Source organism: Megalobrama amblycephala, linkage group LG6 (assembly GCF_018812025.1).
Source record: "Megalobrama amblycephala isolate DHTTF-2021 linkage group LG6, ASM1881202v1, whole genome shotgun sequence".
NCBI lineage: Eukaryota > Metazoa > Chordata > Actinopteri > Cypriniformes > Xenocyprididae > Megalobrama > Megalobrama amblycephala.
In genome coordinates this window covers 9,328,522-9,351,357 of record NC_063049.1, presented here as the reverse complement: position 1 = coordinate 9,351,357, position 22,836 = coordinate 9,328,522, and the positions used below count along the sequence as shown (strand labels likewise).

Genomic DNA, 22,836 nt, shown 5'->3' with positions numbered 1-22,836 from the left:
CTCTGAGACTGTATGTGTGATTGGACTGAATGCAGACATGAGCAGCTCCTGCTTCCATAGTGATGGTCCATGTCTAAATGCTGCCTAATGGCTGGCCCCTCCCACTCATTCCCAGGGGTCCGGGCTCTCTGACGGCGGGGCAGGGGCTGTTTATAGTGATAGGGCTCACAGAGACGGCAGCAGAGGACACTAGGGATGACGGCAGCCGTTGGGAGGTGAAACCCATGTGACCGGTGAGATCTCTGTCTGAAATATGTGCACCTGCGCTGGTTTGTGTGCTTGTGCTTGTGTGTGTGTCACGTCTTTGAAGGCAACGTGTTCTTATTGTGGATTAAACAAAGCTTTTGGGATTTCCTCAGAAGCGTAAATGTACAATAATAACTCATGAGATGTGCTCATATCTTAAGAGAGTGTCTTCTTACTAGACTTTTACTATTTTTTGTGTAGATTTAAAATTGAAGTGTGCAATTTCTGCTCTACACTAAAAAAAAAAAATGGTGCAGAAACGATTTTCACTCAGAAAATGCTAGTAAATTAACTCTTTCCCCACAAATGACGTGTTTTTCCGGCAATCCATGTTTTCACTGTTATAGGGCAAGGGGCGCCGTTACACATCTTCTGAAATAGTACAGAATCTCCAGATCCAAAAACAAGTGAAGAAGATGATCTGGGTAAACCAGAAGGAGCGGATAGAAGCGTTGCTTACACACAAGTAAACTAACGTGATCATCAAACATTCAACAGCGTATAAATTGGGTGAAATGTTGAACTCATGATGGACTCAATCTACTCCATCTGTGTTTTCATCATGTATTTTAAAAAATGCAGAGTTTAACTGTACAATGGCTGCTAAAAATGACAAAATGTTTACGTGGTCGTCAAGGATACGCAGAGCGAACGTGGGCAGCCATGCCATCATTTTCGTAAGTCTCCGTTTTGGAACATTTATACTGAAGGGCAACCCTGGCATTTTCAAACTAAAATAGGCTCTGCAGCATTTTCGAAAGTCTCAATTTTCGAGGTTCGGAAATGCCGGCGTAGTGTAAACGACAGGTGTAACTGTAACAAAACATATGTGTTTTAAAACAAAAACACACTAGTGTAAACAGGGCCATAGTCTGAAGCTAAAATAATCTTTGACCATCATACACAATGAGATTTTCTGTGAAATCCATCAAATCCGACTGTACAAAACCTGCAGACTGGCTCTGACTTATGGCACTGGAGCAAAAGTCACACACCCTGCTAGAAATTTTACGTTCCCAGAACATTCTCAGAACATTCCCACTGGTGTTAAGGACATTGTCTAGTAATGTTCCCAGTACGTTCAAAGACGATCACGATGTGGAGTTCTTTTAAGGTTTGGAGAACGTTATTTGGTGGACCTTCAGGGAACATTCAGGACGTTCTGATTACTATAGGACGTTCTAATAACTTCCCAAATGTCATCTTTGTAACGTTCTTGCACGACCATAAAATAACCAAAATATTATGTCCCCCTAAACTCATATCATCAACGTTATTAAATGACCAACAGAGGACCGTGTGGGAACGTTCATTTAATGTCCCAAATATCCTCATTGTAACGTTCTTATGTGACCATAAAATAACCAAAAGAGAACGTCCTCCTAAAGTCATATAAGGAACCTTGAACTTTCATTACTGAAAGAGGACGTTTTAGGAACGTCCCTAATGTTCTGTAAAGGTTCGGAATTTTCGTCACCTTTAGAGAACTTTTAGGGAATGTTGCGCAAGGTCACGAGGGGCAACCACCTTCTACGTGGGGCAGTTTATTCCAGCCCTAAACTTGAATATGAGAAAGTATTTTAACATAAAAAGATTGTCTGGAATAAACTGATGCTTCCACATGTTGGCTGGCAGTCAGCAGTGGACATAATTCTATAGTTCCATAGGTCTGTAACCTGTGGGAATTGGAAGTTATTGTCCTATGAAATTAATCCTTCTGGTAGGAAAGAAGTGCTGTCTGTCAATTACTGTCATCTGAAGGATGGGGGAGCTCTGGGAGTTTTGTAGCTGCTCAAAATGTCACCAGAGCAAGATGGAGTGGCACCTGTAAATGAGAGTCAGCGGGCACTTCTTCTCTCCAGAGTTTCTCATTCCCACTAGAATGAGAAATTACTCGTCAGGACAGAAATCTGGGTCAGTCTCTGACTGGAATGCACATAAATACACGTCTGGTGTGCGGTGAAAACATAATGGAGATGGAGAAACGAGACTGAGAGGAGCATTTGAAATAGTGAGTGATGGACAACAGACAGCAGTCACAGTAATGATGATGATGATGATGATGATGGTAGAGGAAAAGAAAGAGGCAATCGAGGCTTGGGTTGGATATACAGTATCCTAGGGGTGCAGTGATAAAATTTTAGCCCTGTTACTGGGCCGAAACACAATCTGTGCCCGCAGGAACTCTGAAAAAGGAAGTGGCTAATTTGATTACGCTCTTAATTGTTCTTAATTGTATTGAATGTGCACTTGTACTGTAGTGTACTTCAAATCTTAAAAGTATATTGTGACGAGCAGGGCAGGCGAGAGCCATGAGGGAACGGCGCGAGTGATAACGATCTTCAGTAGCGAGTTGCACCGGCCTCGAGTCTCTCACGGAGGAGCTCCGGAAGCATAAAAGGGGGAGCGACGTTATTTTATGTTTTATTATGTTTGTGTGGCCGGCAGACTTCCGTGAGGTTCTGCTGGCATTACTTTCGTTTTGCTCTTTGTTTATTTTATATTAAAGTATATGTTGAACGTTCGCCGGTTCCCGCCTCCTTCTTCCCGTATCAACAAACTGCGTTACATATATTTTCAAAAAGCCATACTTTAGAATGTAATATAATGAAATAAAAGGCCACTTAAGTGCACTTAAAGAGAGACACTTTCATGAATGTTTACACACTTAAGTACACTTTATACATTTTCATTTAACTGCAGTTAACATGCAGTGACGTGTCTGAAAACATTCAGTTCACACTTAAGTACATTCTTATAAAGCATATTATTTCCATAATAAGTACTCTGTTTTATGCTAAAGTGTACTTCTTTTCACAAGCCACAAGTCATTGGCCAATACTAACACAATTGCAGAATTATTACTTTCATTTTTACTAATTTTTATTTGTTTATCAAGTACTCTTCGATCACATAATTTGATTAATGTGCAATAATTATTTTTTTTATTGAATATCTTGTTTCACTCACTAATTAGGGATGCACCAATATGAAACTTTTGGCCGATACCGATAACGGATAATTCTTTATATTTGAAAGCCGATAACCGAGATATTGGCTGATAAATCTAAATCCAAATTTTTATATAATTTTTGAGAGCCTGATTACAAAAACAAAAGTCTCACCATTAAAAGCCATGTCCCAAACACACAATTATAATGTTCTCATTATAATATTATGTTGCCTATATGACAGACTTGTGCTGTTCATGTTGAACTTAACTGTGTTTTCATTTTTTGAGTGATTTCAGTCATATTTCAAGCAATTCAAAACCATCATGGTAGACAGTGCACAAGTGTCTCGGCTGAAGGAAATAATCCATTATTTATCTGCTTTAATATATTGACCAAATTTTCTTTTTGGACCGATAACCTTAAAAAAATGAACATATATCAGCTGATATCACTAATACATCATGTTTTGGGGTTGTGAATGTAATTTCATGTTGACTTTTAGGTATGAATCAATAATATTTTGTGATTGGTCAGTTGGTGCCTCCCCAGTTTATCATATTGTCACAAACTGTAGGTTCGTATTTGAAGTCAGAATTTCGCCTCTTCTGTGTGTGTGTGTGTGTGTGTGTGTGGCAGCTGAGGCCACCTGACTGTGTCCCCATCAGCGGCTAATGGCCAGTTCTTATGGTTTGATGTGGAAGGGATGTGCACCTGATCCCCATCCGTACCGCCGTCACCTCTTACTCACCGCGCACACAGGGGCAGATCATTGACCTTTGACTTTTATCTTCAAGTGCTCTGAACTCGAGCATCATTTAAAGCTCTTGCTGTGGGGCTGGGCATTAATCACATCTTCCCATTGTTCATCTTAGCATCTCTATTGATTGCTAAATACATTTTTTGATAGTAGTGGTAGTGGTCAACCGATATGTTTGTTTTCTATGGTCAGAGTAGGGTGTGTCCAAAGGCCAGTGTGAAGGTGCAGTCAGACTCTGTAATTGTTTGCAGGGAAAAAAGGTCAATTGTCTATAGTAGTGTAGCGATGCATGAAGAACGTTTCGCACAGAAGTCACTTCCAAACCAAGCTGCTTTCTGTTGATCATTGAGCTGAATTCATGTGAACTTTAAGCAGATTCTTATTTAAATGACTGGACACTGCCTGCGAAATTTGGCCAAACAATGGTAAATGTGAGCACACCATAATACTGAGGTAATATACAGATGAATAAAACATTTTGAATGATTAATGGCCAGTTATGTCATGCCCATATGTCTGGGCAATATGTCATCTATCAGTAAGTAAGAATCATGTGAATACAGAAACTGATTTGGAAACTGGATCATGAAATGTTGCAAGCCAGATTCGAACTCACACCACCTGCACAAGCTCAATGTATGCATTAAATGCCAGGCCACAGTTCAAGTCTTCATGCTTTTTTCTGACTTATTCATCTATATAGATTATCATGTTGGTTAGTGGTTAATATTGGATATATATTTTTAAGACTTAGCGGTATTGATTGATGTCGACCATAAATTGGCCTGCAATGAATGTTTAATCGTACATGCTCGTTTACCCTGTTTTTACATTTACATTACTTTTGCCATCATCTAGCACTCACTTAAAGTTGATCTTTAAAATCGTTAATAATTTAAGAACACTCTCAAAAGGAATTTCCCCTTTTGATGCTGTGCATTGTAATGTTGTGACTAAATTCATTCGTAGCATTTGATTTTAGATTTTTTATTTATTTAGATAAAACATTGTAAACTATGGCGAATATCAGCCATTTATCATTTATATGCCTTAACATTAAACAGAATAACAGCTTATTGGCTGATAGATTTTTAGTTTTTAGTGTTTTATTTTTAATTTATCTAGACAAAATAGCATATCATTTTAATAGGTTTGGATTAGGGGTTACAGTTAACAACGTAACAAACTAAATGCAAGTACTTTGAATGTAATTGTAATGAACTGACATGTTTTAATAAGTATATTGTATCAAATGTATAAGGACATTTAATTTAATATAAAGTGTGACCCAGTATTCTGTACATGTACTTTCCTCAGTACACTGTATGGAAGAAAATTAATGCCAAATGTTTTTGACATTGACTTTTCAGGGCTTGCATTTTAAAATGTGTGTGAAATGTTTTGAATTGAAATATTCACAGCTTAAATATGCAACCATGTTGAATTTCAGCCCATAAAAACAAGCCCTAAAAATACAATGCATTAAAATGCAAGCACAGTTAATGCAATTCATTTTTTGTTTCAAAAACATTTGTCATTAATTTTCTTCCATAAATCTGTGTCTCAGCATTACTCTGGCCTGGATGAGCGAAGGTCTCCTGTATCAGAAGAAGGCAGTTCAGAGAGGTCTGTGGGCAGGAGAATAGCCCTCCATTGTGTGTCTGCGGCCGTGTTGCACCGCGCGCTCTGTGTTTGAGCAGACAATGCATGCGTCAGGTCTGCTACAGTACTGCATTGTGTGCATGATCCACATCTCGCGCTGGAGACAGTAGACCTCTCACTCATGATGGTGACTCAGGGGCATCTGAACACACTGGCAGCAGTGTCCATCTGCTGATCACACCTCTGCTGTCACCCGCTCAACATCTCGCTCACTTTGTGAACTTGTCCGTATTTCTTGCAGACAAGTCTTGTTTCTAGCCTTCGGCGTCAACTTTGCCATATCTTTAAGGTAAAATGATGGGCGTTGTGATGGCAGGTTAGACGTGTTGATTGGTGACCCAGCTGTTTGAGTGTTATGTTTTCCCAGCGCCCCCCTCCCGGTGTTGTGCGGAGGTTTTTCTCATCCTCTCCGGGCGGCTGGGAAAGGCTCGGGGAGGGGAATGTGTCAGAGACTGTTTGGGAGCCTCACTTTTCTTTAGTGGTGTCAGTCAGCAGGGCCGTGGCCTCCACGCTGAATCAATATGGCTTTTGTTAGAAGAGAAAAAGCTTCTTTAGATGCTGGGATCTTGGAGTGAAGCAGGGTGATTCAGGATAACAAGGGAATAAGCATCCCGACACAAGGCTTCGACATTCCCAAACTGCACCAGTGTGACACTTTTCCCAGCCTCCAAGTTATTTTTCACCACATCTTTCATTTATCGGTTATCGGCCTTAAGATGAAAAAAAAAATTCTAAGCTTGTAAGCTTATCGGTATCTGCCGATTGATTTGAGTTTTTTAGTGTTCATTTTTAATTTACTTGCACATCATAGACATTAAAAAATCAATTAACTTATCGGATGATTGATGTTGGTTTTTAATGTTTTATTTTTTATTTATTTAGACAAAAAAAGTATATAATTTCTGTATCAGCCATTTATCGGTTATCATGCAAAAAAAAAGTTTATCGGTATCAGCTAGAATTTTAATTTCTGATCTCTGACCAACCATGAATCTTATACTATACATAATACTATAAACCAGTCACTGTGACCTGATTGGTTGGTTCACTTGGGGTTATTTTCGTGCTTTTTTGGCCTGTTTTATCATTGTAATGTCTGATCGTGGGTTTCATGTCAATAAATCCCAGCTGAGCACATGCTATTGTAACTGTCATAGGCTCTCCTGCTTTTATCTGTCCATTTATCTGTCCATCTACCAGAAGACAGACTCAACTGACCGTGACACTGTTTTCAGCATTATATGTTGTCATTTCTCATTCTGTTGATTTTCGGTGTCTATTTCTTCTTCGTGTGATTGAGGAGTAAGTGAAGTGTGCCAGCGGAGCTCTGCCCGTGTCATTGTGGTGGCATTACTGATCGGAAAGGTCTCCATTAGTTTATAAAATATCATGTGTCCCGGACAGCCTGTAATTAAGCGTGTGTTTCAGAGGCCAGACTGCTGTCAGCAATATCTGCAGGAGGAAAATCACTCCAAGTGTGTCATTGGAATTATATTTTAATAAGTATTTATGAAGTTTGGAGTAAAAATTCTCAGCTGATTTATTGAACATCTGCTGTAGCAGACTTGTGCAGTACATTAAATGTAATGTGTTTAGGTTTGAAGGTTTGTTTTAGACTAGTACATGCTTCCTAATTCTCTTCTGTTGAAGAGTTCACTACTGTTCAAAAGTTTTTTTTTTCCATGCTTTAAAGGATTAGTCCACTTTCGAATTAAAATTTCCTGATAATTTACTCACCTCCATGTCATCCAAGATGTTCATGTCTTTCTGTCTTCAGTCGAAAAGAAATTAAGGTTTTTGATGAAAACATTCCAGGATTTTTCTCCATATAGTGGACTTCAATGGCCTCAAAACGGTTGAAGGTCAAAATGTCAGTTTCAGTGCAGCTTCAAAGGGCTCTACGTGATCCCAGACAAGAAATAAGAGTCTTATATAGAGAAACCATCGCTCATTTTCTAAAAAAAAAAAAAAAAAAAATACAAATTTTATATGTTTTAACCATAAATGCTCATCTTGAACTAGCTCTCTTCTTCTTCTTCTTCTCTATTTGAATTCCAGCAGTGTAGACACTGCTAAGTGTATTACTGCCCTCCACAGGTCAAAGTTTGAACTAATTGTTATATACTTGCACTAGCATATTGTATATGACAATGTAGTTCAAACTTTTAATGTGTCCTTGCTGATTAATTTAATTCAATAGTATGGTTGTCACATGTCGGCTTGACTTGATAATCCAGAACAATGAGGCTTGATGCAGATGATCGATGAAATAACATTTAATAAACACTAGGAACGAAAAAGAGATACGCCAGCAGGAAACGTTAACACAAGACAAAGAACAGATGAACACTGAGTGTTTAAATACATAAGAACATGAGTACCAGGTCAACCAAACAATGAATAACTATGGCAACTAAAGAAACAGGAACTGACCAGGACAAATGAATATCAAAAACAGAGACATAGGGAATCGTGACAATAGTAGTGCATTGGTTCCATATTTTGTTATTTGATGGAGTGACATTCATGCAGTGTGACTCAATGTCCAGACTTTTTAGGTCCACTGTGTGCTGTGTTTTGGATGCTGGTTTTCTTACCAAAATTCATAACTAGCTTAACTTGCCCAGCTTCACTAACAGGACCATTCCGATGACTAGCTTCACCAGTTAAGCTGTGCTGGTCCATCAGCCAGACCAGTACTAACCAGCATAAATCTTCCAGATAACCAGTGTTTTGTGATATAAATCCTGCACACTACTCAAGTTTTCAGTATCACACAAATAGTTTGGTCAACTGACCTTCTTCTGGCTTATTTTTTGGGGAACTTTATTGAAACAAAAGAAGATTTCATATCACTGAATCAGTCTGACTATATTTATTTACAACAACAAAAGTACGGGTTTGATTAGGGCAATATCTTCTCAAGGTAGTTATTACAGTGCAGGTGGAAATTCATGTTGTCTTTTCAGCAGGGTCGTTTTAGCAAAAGTTATGTTACGAGTGAACACTGGAGGCCTCAGTGATATTTGTGTTTTTGTACTGGGATTCATGTCTGTGCTGGATGTTTACGGGCCGTGTGGAGCTCAGCGCACCAGTGAACTTTCTCTGTGCCCTGCTGTGCCAGGACAGTGGGCTGACTCTGAGCAATGTGATGCCAGCTTTTCAAACACAGAATACATGATTCATCACAATCCCTTTTTTCTCTGTCTCTCTCTCTCTGTAGGTGACATCACACAGAAAGGCTATGAAAAGAAAAGAGGGAAATTATTGGCGCCCTACATACCCCAGATACAAGGTAAACAGCTCACTCTTAACAACTGTACTGTACAGCCACTGTTTAATGAAGTATTTTCACTCACGGTGCATGTCTAGGTTATAAAATCCTCACTTGTCACCTCTTCGACCTTCGACCCAACTTTTCGAGTCTTACTGCGGTCTGGAATGATCTGAAATACATGGATGCTTTCGGTACTGTCAAGGATACTCTGAGCTAATGGAAACAATGTGTGTGTCTCTCTGGGGAATAGGAGTTATCCACACTATAAAACTAAATACTAAGCGCAGGGTTCAAACTGCCTTAAACTCTCAATTATGTGGTGTGTGTCTTTGTTGTTTGGTTTGGGGTGGCTAGCAACTGCCCATATATCCAGGCATGATATCTCTTTCCATATGCAGAATACAGACGTGACAATTATTTATGGATCCTTGCTCTTTCACCTCTAAAATGTAAGAAATTCTTCCTTTTGGAGTCTTAAATTTGTCTTATTCATGTGTTTTATTTGGAACATGGGATAGTTCACCCAAAAATGAAAATTATGTCATTATTTCAATCATGGCAACTCTCTGAATAGTTTTAGCATGCTAATGTATTTAGTCTCGGTGGACTAGATTTGCTACACTGTTGTTGCTGATGCTCCTGCTGTAGAGCAAGTTACTACTAATAGGTACACAGACACGCTGCTGTGAACATGTAAGATATGCTGCTGCTGCATAAATAGACACACATAAATCCCGTAGCAGATTTAGGCAGGTGGAGCTGGGGAGGTGGAGGGGTTCAGCAGAACTCTGATAGCGCTGCAGGACCAGCCTACAGCAAACACTGAACCAGACTATTTGAATGTGATTGTCAGACTGCATATAAAGGATCTATAAGCCTGCGCCATATAGAGTTTCATGACTGAACTAGACTTTTATGTCATTCCAAAGTCATGTGAAGTCTTTCTTCTGTGTAACTCAAAAAGATGAGCAGAATGTTCACACTGCTTGTTCCATAAAATGAAAGTGAATTGAGACTGGAGCTGTTGAGGTCCAAAAGTCATCTTAAAAGTGTCATAATAAAATTGTCCATGTGACTTCTGCGTTGTTTTCCAAGTATTGTCTGCAGTCAGACAGTAGCTCTGTGTGAGGAACAGGCTGGACATTTTTTTTTATTGTTATTCGAAGAACAGCTTCCTATTCGACATTGCTTTCTCATGTTTGCGTTCAGTAAAAATGTGTGAATTATGTTTTTAACCAAATGTTATTAACATTATTCTGTGTCCTGGCTTGATGTATCTTGATGTGCCATATTTGAATGAAAAAAAAAAAAGAAAACTGATTTGAGAGTGAATTAATCAGGACATTTTTGGGTGAAATTCTACTGCAAAAATTGCACACAGTTGTCTTTTCTCAACACTGATCTTGTAGGAAACAGTGTTATTTTATATTATTACTTATATACTATTATAATATGTATTAAAATGTTCGATTAGTTTTCATTTTAGTGCAAGTTTTAATAATTTCAATTATTTGCCAAGACAACATTTCTTACATTTTTTGTTACGTTTAAGTTTTTCTTTTAATATTTAGGCCTATGTTTTATTTTATTGTAGCTTCATTTCAATAGTTTTAGTTGTACAATAGTTAACAGTAACGGCACTGATGGGAAAAGCCAAAGGCCCTCAACAGAAGTGGATGTCACAGGTTATCTCCCCCATTCAGATCAATGGCATCTGTTTTGGTGATTTTGTTCACACGTGACGGTCAATATTTCGACTGCTCGTGTCTTTCTGAACAACCCCCTCAGGGCTCTGTCCCTGCTCAATCTGTATTCCTTGTGTATGTTTAATTTTAGATTGTCCCTGCATACGTATTTTATGATGGTTGCGGTGGCTTGTGGAAAAGTGAACGTCTGTCTGGGCCCCCACTCTATATTTTTGGTTTGGCTTAGAAACGGAGAATCAGGACTTGATTTTAAATCAGCCTTGCAGCAGAGATGGCTCTCCATTGTGGGGTTTGTCTTTGTTGTTTTCTAAGCTGGCTAACAGACCACCACACTTCCTCCCATGATCCTCTCTGTGCTCCTCGGGTCCTGAAACCCTTGTGTACAAGAAGTAGACTTTAGCATATGTTTGAAAAAAGTACTTATTACAGAAATATACTTTAAAAGAATATACCAAAGAGTGAACTGAATGTAACTTTTTCACTTAATTGCACTTTACACGTAACACTTAAGTGCATGTTGAAATTAATTAAACATGTATTATACACTAAAAAATTCTGGGTTGAAAACAACCCAAATTGGGTTGAAATGGACCAACCCATTGGTTGGGTTAAATGTTTGCTCAACCTGCTGGGCAGTTTTATTTAACTCAACTATTGTTTAAAAATGACCTATAAAATGAACCCAAAATAGGTTGGAAATTAAAAATCAGACACATAATTACTAGAAGCAACAATAATAATCAAAAGGTGTACATTTATTAACAAGCAATTTAATACATGTTTATTGTTTAATTATTATTTGTTAAACATATTAATAAATGTTCATTTCCAACATATTATGGGATCAACAACTTATTTTGAAGCAACAATACAGTATTTTTTTAAACACTAGTTGGGTTAAATAAAACTGCCCAGCAGGATAGGCAAACATTTTAACCCAACCATTGGGTTAAAACAACCCAATCTCTGGGTTTGTCCATTTTCAACCCAACTTGGGTTGTTTTCAACCAAGCATTTTTTTAGAGTGTAGTTTAAATTTATATTAAATGCAATCAGCTGAACTGTGCTTTTTGACCCACTTAAGTAGGACTTAAATACATATTTATATGTAATTTCATAATTACTTCTTTTGCCTGGTTAAAGTTACTGCTGAATGTACTGACAAATATTTGTGATAAACCAAAATATACTTTAATGTCATTTCTGTTTAAATTTGTTAATCATGTATTTAAATATGTTTGTAATTACACATTTATAAAGATGAATTTGCAATTTCGTACATTTAAAATATATCAACTTTAAATGTAATATTGAATAACAAGCAGTTAAAATTATAAACAAGTACTTTGCATGTGCTTTAGTATGTTAGTCAACACTTCAAAATAAGTGTACTTTTTAAAGCATTAAAAACATAATGCTCTTTAAGTGCACTTAAATGGCCTTTTCTTTTGTCAAATCGACTTAGATAATTAATGTGGTTTAGACAACATAATATTTTGAGTTTCTGTTGATTTAACCAATTGCCTTCCTTGTATTAACTCAAATTTTTAATTTCAGTGAACTCAAAATTTTAAGGCAACCAGATAACTTACTTTTTTAAGTAAACCAACAATTATTTTTTTTACAGTGTATACAGCTTTTTTTTTTTTTTAAATATAAGATTTGAAGTACACTACACATTCAATACAATTAAGTGCACTTCTTTTCACAAGGGATGTCAAAGAGGTCATAAAGATTTGGCCCTCTGAATTGGTCTTTGAATCTGTGTGGTCATGTTCACAGTTGATGTCCTCTACCTCAGAACAAAGAAGAAAACTGCACACAATTTGTGCCGGAAAGTTCTAGTTCACCAATATTGTACTCAGGCACTAGAGCTGCACAAATCTAAGTAGCTAAGCCGTTTCTTGTGAAATCTCAAATCTATCTGTTTATGTAACCAATTAAAGCTCATTACGATCAAGACTCCTAATGAGGCCTCGGCCATTAAGGCTGGCACATCTCCTAGGAATCTTCTAATTGTTACATTGTTGCATCTTCTGAAACATCCTGTCCAGATCAGACTGGTAACAATCATTTGGAAGCAGGAATGTGATTGGTTGGTTATCAGCCAACTGTGGAGGGGCATTTACTTGCTTAGCAACTGGACAGAGCTACTTGTAGCATTTACTGCTGTGTTATCTTTGCACATAGTTGGGCCTTTGTGAAGCTGTGGAGATTACACACGCTATCAGGACATTGTATCAGTGGTTCTGCATAGGCCGTGTGTGTTAGCGCTTATGAACCAGCACTCCTCACTTCTTTTGATGTTACAGACTGTCTTATTGTCCTTAAACAACTTTAGCCGTGAGTAAGCTTTTGTTGAGTTAAGCAGGATTGGAGGTTTTGAGGTGGAGAGTTTCCCAGAAGCAGTCCAGCCCTCACAGGACCCACAGCTGATAGAAACAGCAGCAGTGTTATAATGCTGATACTGTGCAATTATTGGGAAGACCTAAAGCAGTTATGATGGACCTAATAACAGAGGAAACAAGAGATGTTTTAATAAGAGATACTTAAATGAATAACAATCATGTTTGCAGTATAAAGCCTACGGGGAACATAGCAACCCAGAGGGTTTATTTTTTGTTAAATATAACAAAAATAAACACTTATATTAAGTCTTCCATTCACATGTGGCATTTGATCTGTAAAGTTGTCAGATGAACGCATGTTTATACAGTACCATTCAAAAGTTTTGGGAAGATCATGTTACTGTACACACTTTTTTTGTGTGTGTGATTTTACAAACTGCGGGATTAACACATAATGTAGTTCCGAATATTCTACTTATCCTAAACTAGTCCTACAGTTGGCGACGCCTGTGTTTATCCGTCTTTGTGTCCTTTGGTTAAGTATGTGACCTTTCCTGAGCTCAGTGTGGTTGTTTGGGGATATTACCCTAATGAATGCTCCACCATGTCAACACAGGAGCTGGAGTTCCTTTCAGTGATTCCCGGGGCAAGAGGTCATTATGAAGTGGTTGCTAGGCAAACGGTTTGGGAGGAGGAAAACAATCCTGTGTTGCTTTCTTTGACTTTCCAGGAAAAAAACTAACACAAAGATAAGAGGTCACTAGTTGTCTTAACCTGTGATAGATGTTCCTTCACGTCACAGTTTCACAAAAAATAGATAGTTTGGTTTCATTTAGATCCTATATGACAAAAGCAGGACTATGTTTTTTAAATGCAATTTGTCTTTGATGTCCTTCATCTCTCCCTGTTTGTTAGCATTCACTGTTGTGATAGAGAGGTCACTAGACCTCAGATCAGAACATTTCTCATTTCTGCTGCCGCAGCTACAGCAATGATGATCTTACATAAGCGCAGCGCTGCGTGACTCATCAGTCTTGACCTTCTGCAAGGTGGAGGCTTTTCTAAATTCATAGAAATTACATTGCCATTGAGCTCCCTGCCATTCAGGATTCAATCAGAAGGTTTAAATGAAGAGGTGAAGCATCATTTACCGTCACTTATTCTCACTTTGAGTGCATCCTCAGTAGGCTGTGATTATTACTGTACATGTGCTATATACAGATTTTCCCCCAGACTCATGCTGTCCCTGATGTATATAACTTTCTTTCTTCAGATAAACACAAAGAAAGATTATATAAATATATAAATCAAGTATTCTTACACATGCCCAGGGCTTGACATTAACACCCACCAACCCACCAAATGCAGGTATATTTCAGCAGTGGCATGTAACGCAGTCACTCGTACTAGCCACTGTTGGGGGTTGAATTATATATAATATATACATTTTTCAATTATAGTCTTTTAAAAAAGCATCTGAAATAATAAACTAAGTGCAGTGTAGTGTCAAAAATATTGATTTTTCAATACATATCGATACTGAAATATCTCAAACGCTTCCAATACTCATTTTCCACAGAATAATATTGAATAGACAGACAATAATATTGAATATTACATGAATATTGTTGGTGTTACAGGGCTTGATTTTCGGCATGGAATTTCATGCATTGTGCATAATTTTATCCATTCCCGCAGATTTTGTGTTGACACCCAAAGTGTGCGCACATAAAGCCACCTCTCAGTACTGAATTGAGTTCTTTTTCACTGCTTGTAGTGCTGAAATAGTCAAATACACACAATTTAATGTCAAAATGCAGGTCTTGGGGAGTATTCACATAATCACAGTCAGTTGTTTTAAGTGAACGTAAACAGTAACGCATGTGTATCAGTATAATGGATCCGTGTGTCAGTTCTTAAAGTGACAGCAGCCTAATATACACTATTTTGCCAATATACACTATTTAAGTTTTGGGACACCTGCCTTTATGTGCACATGAACTTTAATGACATCCCATTCTTAATCCGTAGGGTTTAATATGGAGTTGGCCCACCCTTTGCAGCTATAACAGCCTCAACTCTTCTGGGAAGGCTTTCCACAAGGTTTAGGAGTGTGTTTATGGGAATTTTTGACCATTCTTCTAGAAGCGCATTTGTGAGGTCAGGCAGTGATGTTGGCGAGAAGGCCTGGCTCTCAGCCTCTGCTCTAATTCATCCCAAAGGTGTTCTGTCGGGTTGAGGTCAGGACTCTGTGCAGGCCAGTCAAGTTCCTCCACACCAAACTCGCTCATCCATGTCTTTATGGACCTTGCTTTGTGCACTGGTGTGCAGTCATGTTGGAACAGGAAGGAGCCATCCCCTGACTGTTCCCATAAAGTTGGGAGCATGAAATTGTCCAAAATGTCTTGGTATGCTGAAGCATTAAGAGTTCCTTTCACTGTAACTAAGGGGTCAAGCCCAACCCCTGAAAAACAACCCCACACCATAATCCCCCCTCCACCAAACTTTACATTTGGCACAATACAGTTAGGCAAGTACCGTTCTCCTGGCAACCGCCAAACCCAGACTCGTCCATGGGATTGCCAGACAGAGAAGCGTGATTCAACATACCTCCACTGCTCTAGAGTCCAGTGGCGGCGTGCTTTACACCACTGCATCCAACGCTTTGCATTGCACTTGGAGATGTAAGGCTTGGATGCAGCTGCTCGGTCATGGAAACCCATTCCATGAAGATCTCTATGCATTGTTCTTGAGCTAATCTGAAGGCCACATGAAGTTTGGAGGTCTGTAGCTATTGACTCTGCAGAAAGTTGGCGACTTCTGCGCACTGTGCGCCTCAGCATGCGCTGACCCCGCTCTGTGATTTTACGTGGCCTACCACTTCATGGCTGAGTTGCTGTTGTTCCCAATATTATAGTAATATGCATGCTAATAAGCAACTAGTTAAAAGACCCTAAAATAAAGTGTTACCGAAAGAATAAACAACTCTTAAGCAATAGAACAAATGAATACAAGAGAATACAAAGATACAAATTATATATATTATATAATATTATATTATATAAACAGTATATATTATATATATATATATATATATATATATATATATATATATATATTATATAAACAGTACTTTACAGTACTTGTGTGTATAACTGTATGAAGTGAATACCTATTAAAACATTATTAACATAGGAAACAGAAGGTATATGAGGCTGCTGTCACTTTAAGAACTAATGCATGGATACGTTATATTGATACACATCAAATATTTTCTTTACAGTTTGCATTCACGGTAGGCTGTGTTTATGTGGATACTTATAAGACAGGCAAGTATTGAGTTCGTCTCCCACTTGAATGGCTTAAAATCACTTGAATGTTTAAACTGACCAGACTTAAAAACATGTGAAAATGATGAGCTTTCTTGAGAGAGCAATGCTGGACTGATCGTTCAGATGGGTCTAGAACCACCCCTGTACATAATAAATAAATACACTAAATGTAAATAAATGTCTGCAGTGGTGTAGGCCGTAGGTAGTATGGTGCGTGGAAGTAGATTTTGATGCGATCGACCCGAGTATAAATAGTATCTAACAACTATTTGCACTTATTGCAAAGAACTTCTACTTTTATATTGTGTAAATAGAATATATCGCTATTATACACTTAGTGTAAATAGCTGCTTGCCTTATTTATATGCCAGTTTGAAGTAATTCATATTGGTGAGAAGCTCTCAGTGGTGAGCCTCAGCTGAAACTCTAGTCTGGTCACATGGCCTGTGGCTGTCGCAGCAGAACAAACTGATGTGAGATTTGTGTGTCTCTTCAGCCCATGTCTGTCATGTTTGATGAAGTATTCACTGTCTGCGTCAGCACAGGATCACCATGAGAGCTCTGTTTGGAGCTCAGATGTGGTGTAAAGGACCCATTGATCTCAAGGTGTTGTGTTACCCGGATAGCAGAGAAGTCTGAAGTCATGAGAGGATTTATGTTGCCATCTAAATGCAAAGTCGAAATCGAGTAGTGTCACTTCAATGGTTTATTACAAGTAAATTACTCACCCTAAGATTATTTACTTTGAATACAAGTCTGTTTCTGTGGGCCCAATAGGTGTAACAGGATTTTATTGCACAGTTTAGTGACCTTTATTCTGTAATGCTGGTTTTGTAGGTTCTTGTACAGTAATTTCTTCTGCACAGTGGCCCCACACTGAGCGCTTCAACTGTCCTTGTTTTACACCGCAGTTAGCTTGCTAATGGGAAAAATGTCAAGCATGGAAATTGGAGTAATGCCTTTGTCTGTCTGAGATGATAATGTTCTGGTCTCTGTTGTGTGCAGGTGTAGATCCGTCTCTGCAGATAGATCATAGGATCCACGCGTCGTCACAGGTGGCCCCTCCAGGCTCCAAACAGAACAAGCCGCGTGTGGCGAACTCAAGGGATGAGCGCTTCAGATCAGGCAGGAACATTTCCCTGCTAAACTCTCTGATCATGAGGGACGAGCACAACAGATATGCCCTTGTGAAAAAGAAGTACACTTTATCATACTTTATTAAAAAGAGTACACAGCAAAATCAACCCTGTTCATAGTTAAATCAACCCTGCTCAGATTACATATGGTCCCTCTCTATATAGTGTTAAAGTAACACTGAAGCAGAGTGAAAGTTAATGAGATAATTAAGTGATTAAGTTATGATTGAGCATTAGTGATGAACACCTGCTGTTAACAAGCATAAACACTGAAAAGAAACACAGTAACTACAAAGGACTTCCAGCCAGAGCCTTAGATGAAATCAACTGAAGATAAAAGACATTAAATCTCTCAAGATCTGATTAAACAACTCCACAAACAGCATATTATCTCATTAACTTTAACTCTGCTTCAGTGTTATTTTAATTCTATGTCGAGAGGAACCATATGTTCTCTGAGCAGAGTTGATTTAACTGGGGATTTTGCTGTGTACATCGAAAATAATATATAATAAATAGTAATATGGAAAATAATATACTTAAATGTTTTATGACACAGTTTTTCTTTGAAATATGGTTAAAGTTACTGCTGAATGAACTGACAAACATTTATGATAAACTAAAATATACTTTAATATAATTTCTATTGAAACTTGTATGTCATGTATTGAGATATATTTGTAATAACATTTGTTAACTATGAAGCTGCAATTTAGTACATTTAAAATAAATTAACTTTAAATGTAATGTCGAATAACACACTACAGTTAAAATTATAATCAAGTACTTTACATGTGCTTTAGTATGTTAGTCAATACATCAAATTAAGTGTACTTTAAAGCATGACAAAAGATTATTAAAACATTATTTAAAATGTACTTTAAAGTAAAACTTTTCATTTAACATTATTACGAAGTGGACTTTATGTGTGTTGAAAGTGTCTCTCTTTAAGTACATGTACTGTAATTGGCCTTTTAATTCTTTAATATTATCTGCAAGTATAGTTTTTTTACATATACTTTTAAGATTTGAAGCACACTATAAGTGCTAAGTGCACTTCTTTTTCACAAGGGTCAGTATCACTATTGCATGTTTCTTTCAACTTTGGCATGTAAATGAATGTGAATGAATCAAATCATGTGACTTAAGCAAGCAGAGGTATATTTGTACTTTTCTAAGAGATCGACATTTTTCCCTAGTTTCAAAAAAGGCTAAAAACATCAAAACACTATAATAATATAATATAATATAATATAATATAATATAATATAATATAATATAATATAATATAATATAATATAATATAATATAATATAATATAATATATACACTGTCATATTATTCAGGCGAGAAGGTTATTATTATTATAATGCTATCTGTTCTGTCATATCTTGAAGACATTTGGGATTTGAAAATGTAATTTGTTGGACGTCTGACGGTAGTTTTTGGTCTTATCTAAAGTTGGCACTATCTGTGTCTCCACAGACCTTCATACAGAAGCAGTACAAGCAGCCTTGGCAAAGTATAAAGAGAGAAAGATGCCGATGCCCTCGAAGAGACGCTCTGTTCTAGTGCAGTCCTCAGTTGAAGCATGCACTCCTCCAGGTAAAACACACACACACATAGGTTTGTTTTGCTATCAGAGTGAGGACATTCCATAGGCGTAATGGTTTTTATACTGTACAAACTGTACCTTCTGTCCCCCTTCACTGCTCCTACCCCTAACCTACCCATCACAGAAAACATTCTGCATTTTTACATTTTTAATAAAACATTGTTTAGTATGTTTTTAAAGCTATTTTAAATATGAGGACTCATGAAATGTTCTCATATTTCATGTTTATGTCGTAATACCAGTGTAATACCCATGTCATTATATAAATTTGTGTCCTTGTAAATCACAAAAACAAGCACACACACACATAGACGAGATGAAAATGTTAGGGACGATTTGGAAGAGATCCAGTCAGAATGATGATGTCCTGCTCTGTAGATGCGCACATTTGAATTATAATGTGTTGATGTACCCGGTGGGACATAAGTTTGCATACACTTACTGCATGTCTCATAAAATGTTCAAAAATGAGTGGAGAGAAAAGGTGTCTGGGAGAAAGAGAAAAGCAGAAAAATGGATAGATCTGAAAAAGTGTGACGACACAAAAGAGAGCTCTATTCGGTTCGGCTTTCTGTGCACACACATCCGAAGTGTGCAGCCGTGTACACAGATCTTTTCATGCCTGAATGGACAAATACACACAAAATTATGTAAAAATTCCGTTTTGGAGAGTATTCATGTAAACACAGTTGGTTATGTCTTCAGAAAACATAAAAAGCTATGAGAATATCGGATGTGCATCAGTGTATTGGATCCGTGCATTCGGTATTAAAGTGACAGCAGCCTAATAAACATGCTGCCATCTGTGCCCTTAATATTAATCAGATAACAAAAGACAAAACGAAAATCACTCATGGCTCTTTAATAGCCTTAATAAGGATTAATTATATTTAATTTATACAAATAAATATATCTGCTTGAAAGAATAATGTTATATGCAAGTTGTTCTAAAGAATGCATATCATTGATTGAAAAGTTCTTCTTTAGGAGAAGTGGTTTTATTTAATTTTAAGTAATGTCACAGCAGTTAAATCTGTGTCTATACTGCATGTTCAAACTTTAGTATCATTAGTACATTTACAGTAATTCATATTAACAGGTTGATATGTTTTCTCCAAGAGTAGCCTATATTACGGGTTTGGAAATTTTGGAGAAATCCTTAATGCATTACAGTTTAACTAAACCCATTAGATATTAGTTGACTAATCATATGATATTTAGTCGACTAAAACTAGACTAAAACTAAAGCAATTCAGATGACTAAAATATGACTAAAAATAAATGCCATTTTAGTCAAAAGACTGTGACTAAAACTAAATCAAAATTTGCTGTCAAAATTAACACTAACACATTAACAACATTAACACACACAGCTAGGATTAAACAGTTCAATTCAAACTTTACAAGTTGTTTACAATTACTATGCTGCTATGAAATATTTTGACAACACTTCATTTTCTGCTTTATATTTTCAATTGACAATAGTTGACAACAAATGTGCGTTTCAGCTCTTCATGCCCTGCTGAAAAATCCAGCATACACCAACATGAATTCCACATTGTTCCAGGCTGGTTAGAGCTGGTTTAGTGCTGGTCTAGCTGGTGGAGCAGCATAGTCATGCTGTTCTCAAGCAAAACTGAGCTGCTGTAGCTGGTCCACAGTCACTCCTGCTCTCCATGCTGGTGACCAGCAAACCAGCAACCAGCATCCCATTCTGGTCCCAGCATGAAAAACATAACTTATTCTGGTGACCAACAATGCTGGGTTTTTAGAAGGGGATGTTTTGATCTTCTGAGTCTTGAGAGAACAATGCACAGTTTTCTGAATAATAGCCTCATTATTTACACAAAGAGAACTGCTTCTGACCACTCAGTTCCCAGACCACCTTCCCACATGCCTGCATATGGAGATGTTTAACAAATTCCAGCTTTACTGACCCTCTGGCTGTATATTTAGCTATTTGAGTATCAAATTTAGTTAACAACCTTTAGCTAATACAAAATGGACTTTCCCTGATTTGGGGGTATAAGAGATTGACCACATTTTTTTTTTTTTTTTTTTTCATAGCTCATGTGATTTTGAGTCATTTAAGTTTTAACTGAATTCCTTCAAAGAAATTAAAAAGACACTTGTTGACATGTACAGTAACAGTAGAGCGGTAGCATTAATGCAGACCGATTTGGGAGATTTTGTTGCAAAATATTTGAGTTCATATTGAAATCTTTGACTTTGATGGCAGACTTTGGTATTCTGGCAAATCTGAGCACAGTTTGAGATGTTATTAAGATCTCTTCTGAAGCTCAGTAGGAAATATATGTGAGATTACCGGTTTCTTTTCCTCAGGAGAACAATCTGAGAAGCAGGAGAATGAAACCTCCATTTGCCCTCCATTTAATCTCAATTAATGTCTTGGAGAACTGCAATCATGACAACTCTCGAAATCGAAATTATAACAGCATTTTATTGACAAGAAAAGAGTGCATGTTGGATTAGTTTTGCCATGAGCAAAGCTGCTGAAGTATACTAAAAAGGAATAAAGTAGGGAGAATGGTGCATCTGATCTAGACAGGTGGTGCTGGGGAGGAGGAGGGACAGAAATAATATCAGCTACTCAGAAGAGTTTCATGACTGAACTATGCATTAAAATCTATGATTTCTCTTTCCTATTAGTTATTTTGTTTTTGTATCTGTGTTGGTTTTGTTATATAGTTTAGTATAGTTTATTTCGTTATGTCTGTCATTTCTTCACATTATTACATCCTGTGGTCCGATTAGCTCATCTCTCACCCCACATCTTTGCTTTGTCCATCAATATGGATTACATTATTGCAATGTTTTTCTAGCATTAATGAGTTTCTGAGTTTTGGTGTCCTGATATACTCTCCTGTCCTTCTTGGGTCAGAATGATGAAGTCAGTGAAAGGTCAACAGGATTAAAGGTTCAAGGGTGGGGTCAGATCAGCATAACGGGAGCCATTCAGGGTCGCTCCCTGTGGGAATTGGTCATGGTCCGCTAATTCTTTTGTGCCCTGCATGGACGCAGTAATGCACACGCACACATAAAGAGGCTAAGCTGTCTGATTGCCCTGCCGGAGATGATCTGATAACCCATCTGGCCTGAAAGGTGCCCCTCTTGCCCTCTCGCTTTATTCTGGAGGTGGGTTTTAAAGAAGCCCGAAAATGAAAAATCTGTCTTGATTTACTCATTTATGCTTCAGACCTGCAGGACATTTTGAAGAATATTGATGCTTTTTTTTTCCTACAAAATTGGGACTTCTATTTATGATTTCTGTGATGCAGAAAACATGGATGAAATCACGGAAACAGGTCATAAAAATAGAATTTACAGTAGGCAAGATTTTGGATCAATATATTACCTTCCTTTACCACCATTTTTGACACTAATTTAGATAGATAGATAGATAGATAGATAGATAGATAGATAGATAGATAGATAGATAGATAGATAGATAGATAGATAGATAGATAGATAGATAGATAGATAGATAGATAGATAGATAGATAGATAGATTGATAGATAGATTGATTGATTGATTGATTGATTGATTGATTGATTGATTGATTGATTGATTGATTGATTGATTGATTGATTGATTTGGGAAAAATAACCCGGATTTCATGGAGCCCTACATATTAAAGTATGTAGTATCTACAGGTCGTCAAGCTCCAGAACAGGGCAGAAAGCACCATAAAGTAAAGGTCAATATGACTTGTGCACTATTCCAATATCTTTGTGTAAGGAACAAATCAAAATGCTGTTAATTGCTACACAATATAATGCTA

General features: G+C 37.3%; 1 protein-coding gene across 8 annotated transcripts in view; it reads left to right on the top strand.

Moving 5' to 3' along the window:
- dip2a (disco-interacting protein 2 homolog A) overlaps positions 1-22,836 on the top strand; it is a 162,487-nt gene that overhangs the window by 91,007 nt on the left and 48,644 nt on the right. For 3 of the 8 annotated variants that reach the window (XM_048192861.1, XM_048192862.1, XM_048192865.1), the window contains exons 2-4: positions 8,843-8,914; positions 17,288-17,407; positions 18,904-19,023. In XM_048192861.1, coding sequence (XP_048048818.1) covers positions 8,843-8,914; positions 17,288-17,407; positions 18,904-19,023 — 312 coding nt within the window. Of the gene's footprint in view, positions 1-31; positions 234-8,842; positions 8,915-17,287; positions 17,408-18,903; positions 19,024-22,836 lie in introns of those variants that run through there. The other 5 variants (XM_048192863.1, XM_048192867.1, XM_048192866.1 and 2 more) reach the window with 4 other exon arrangements.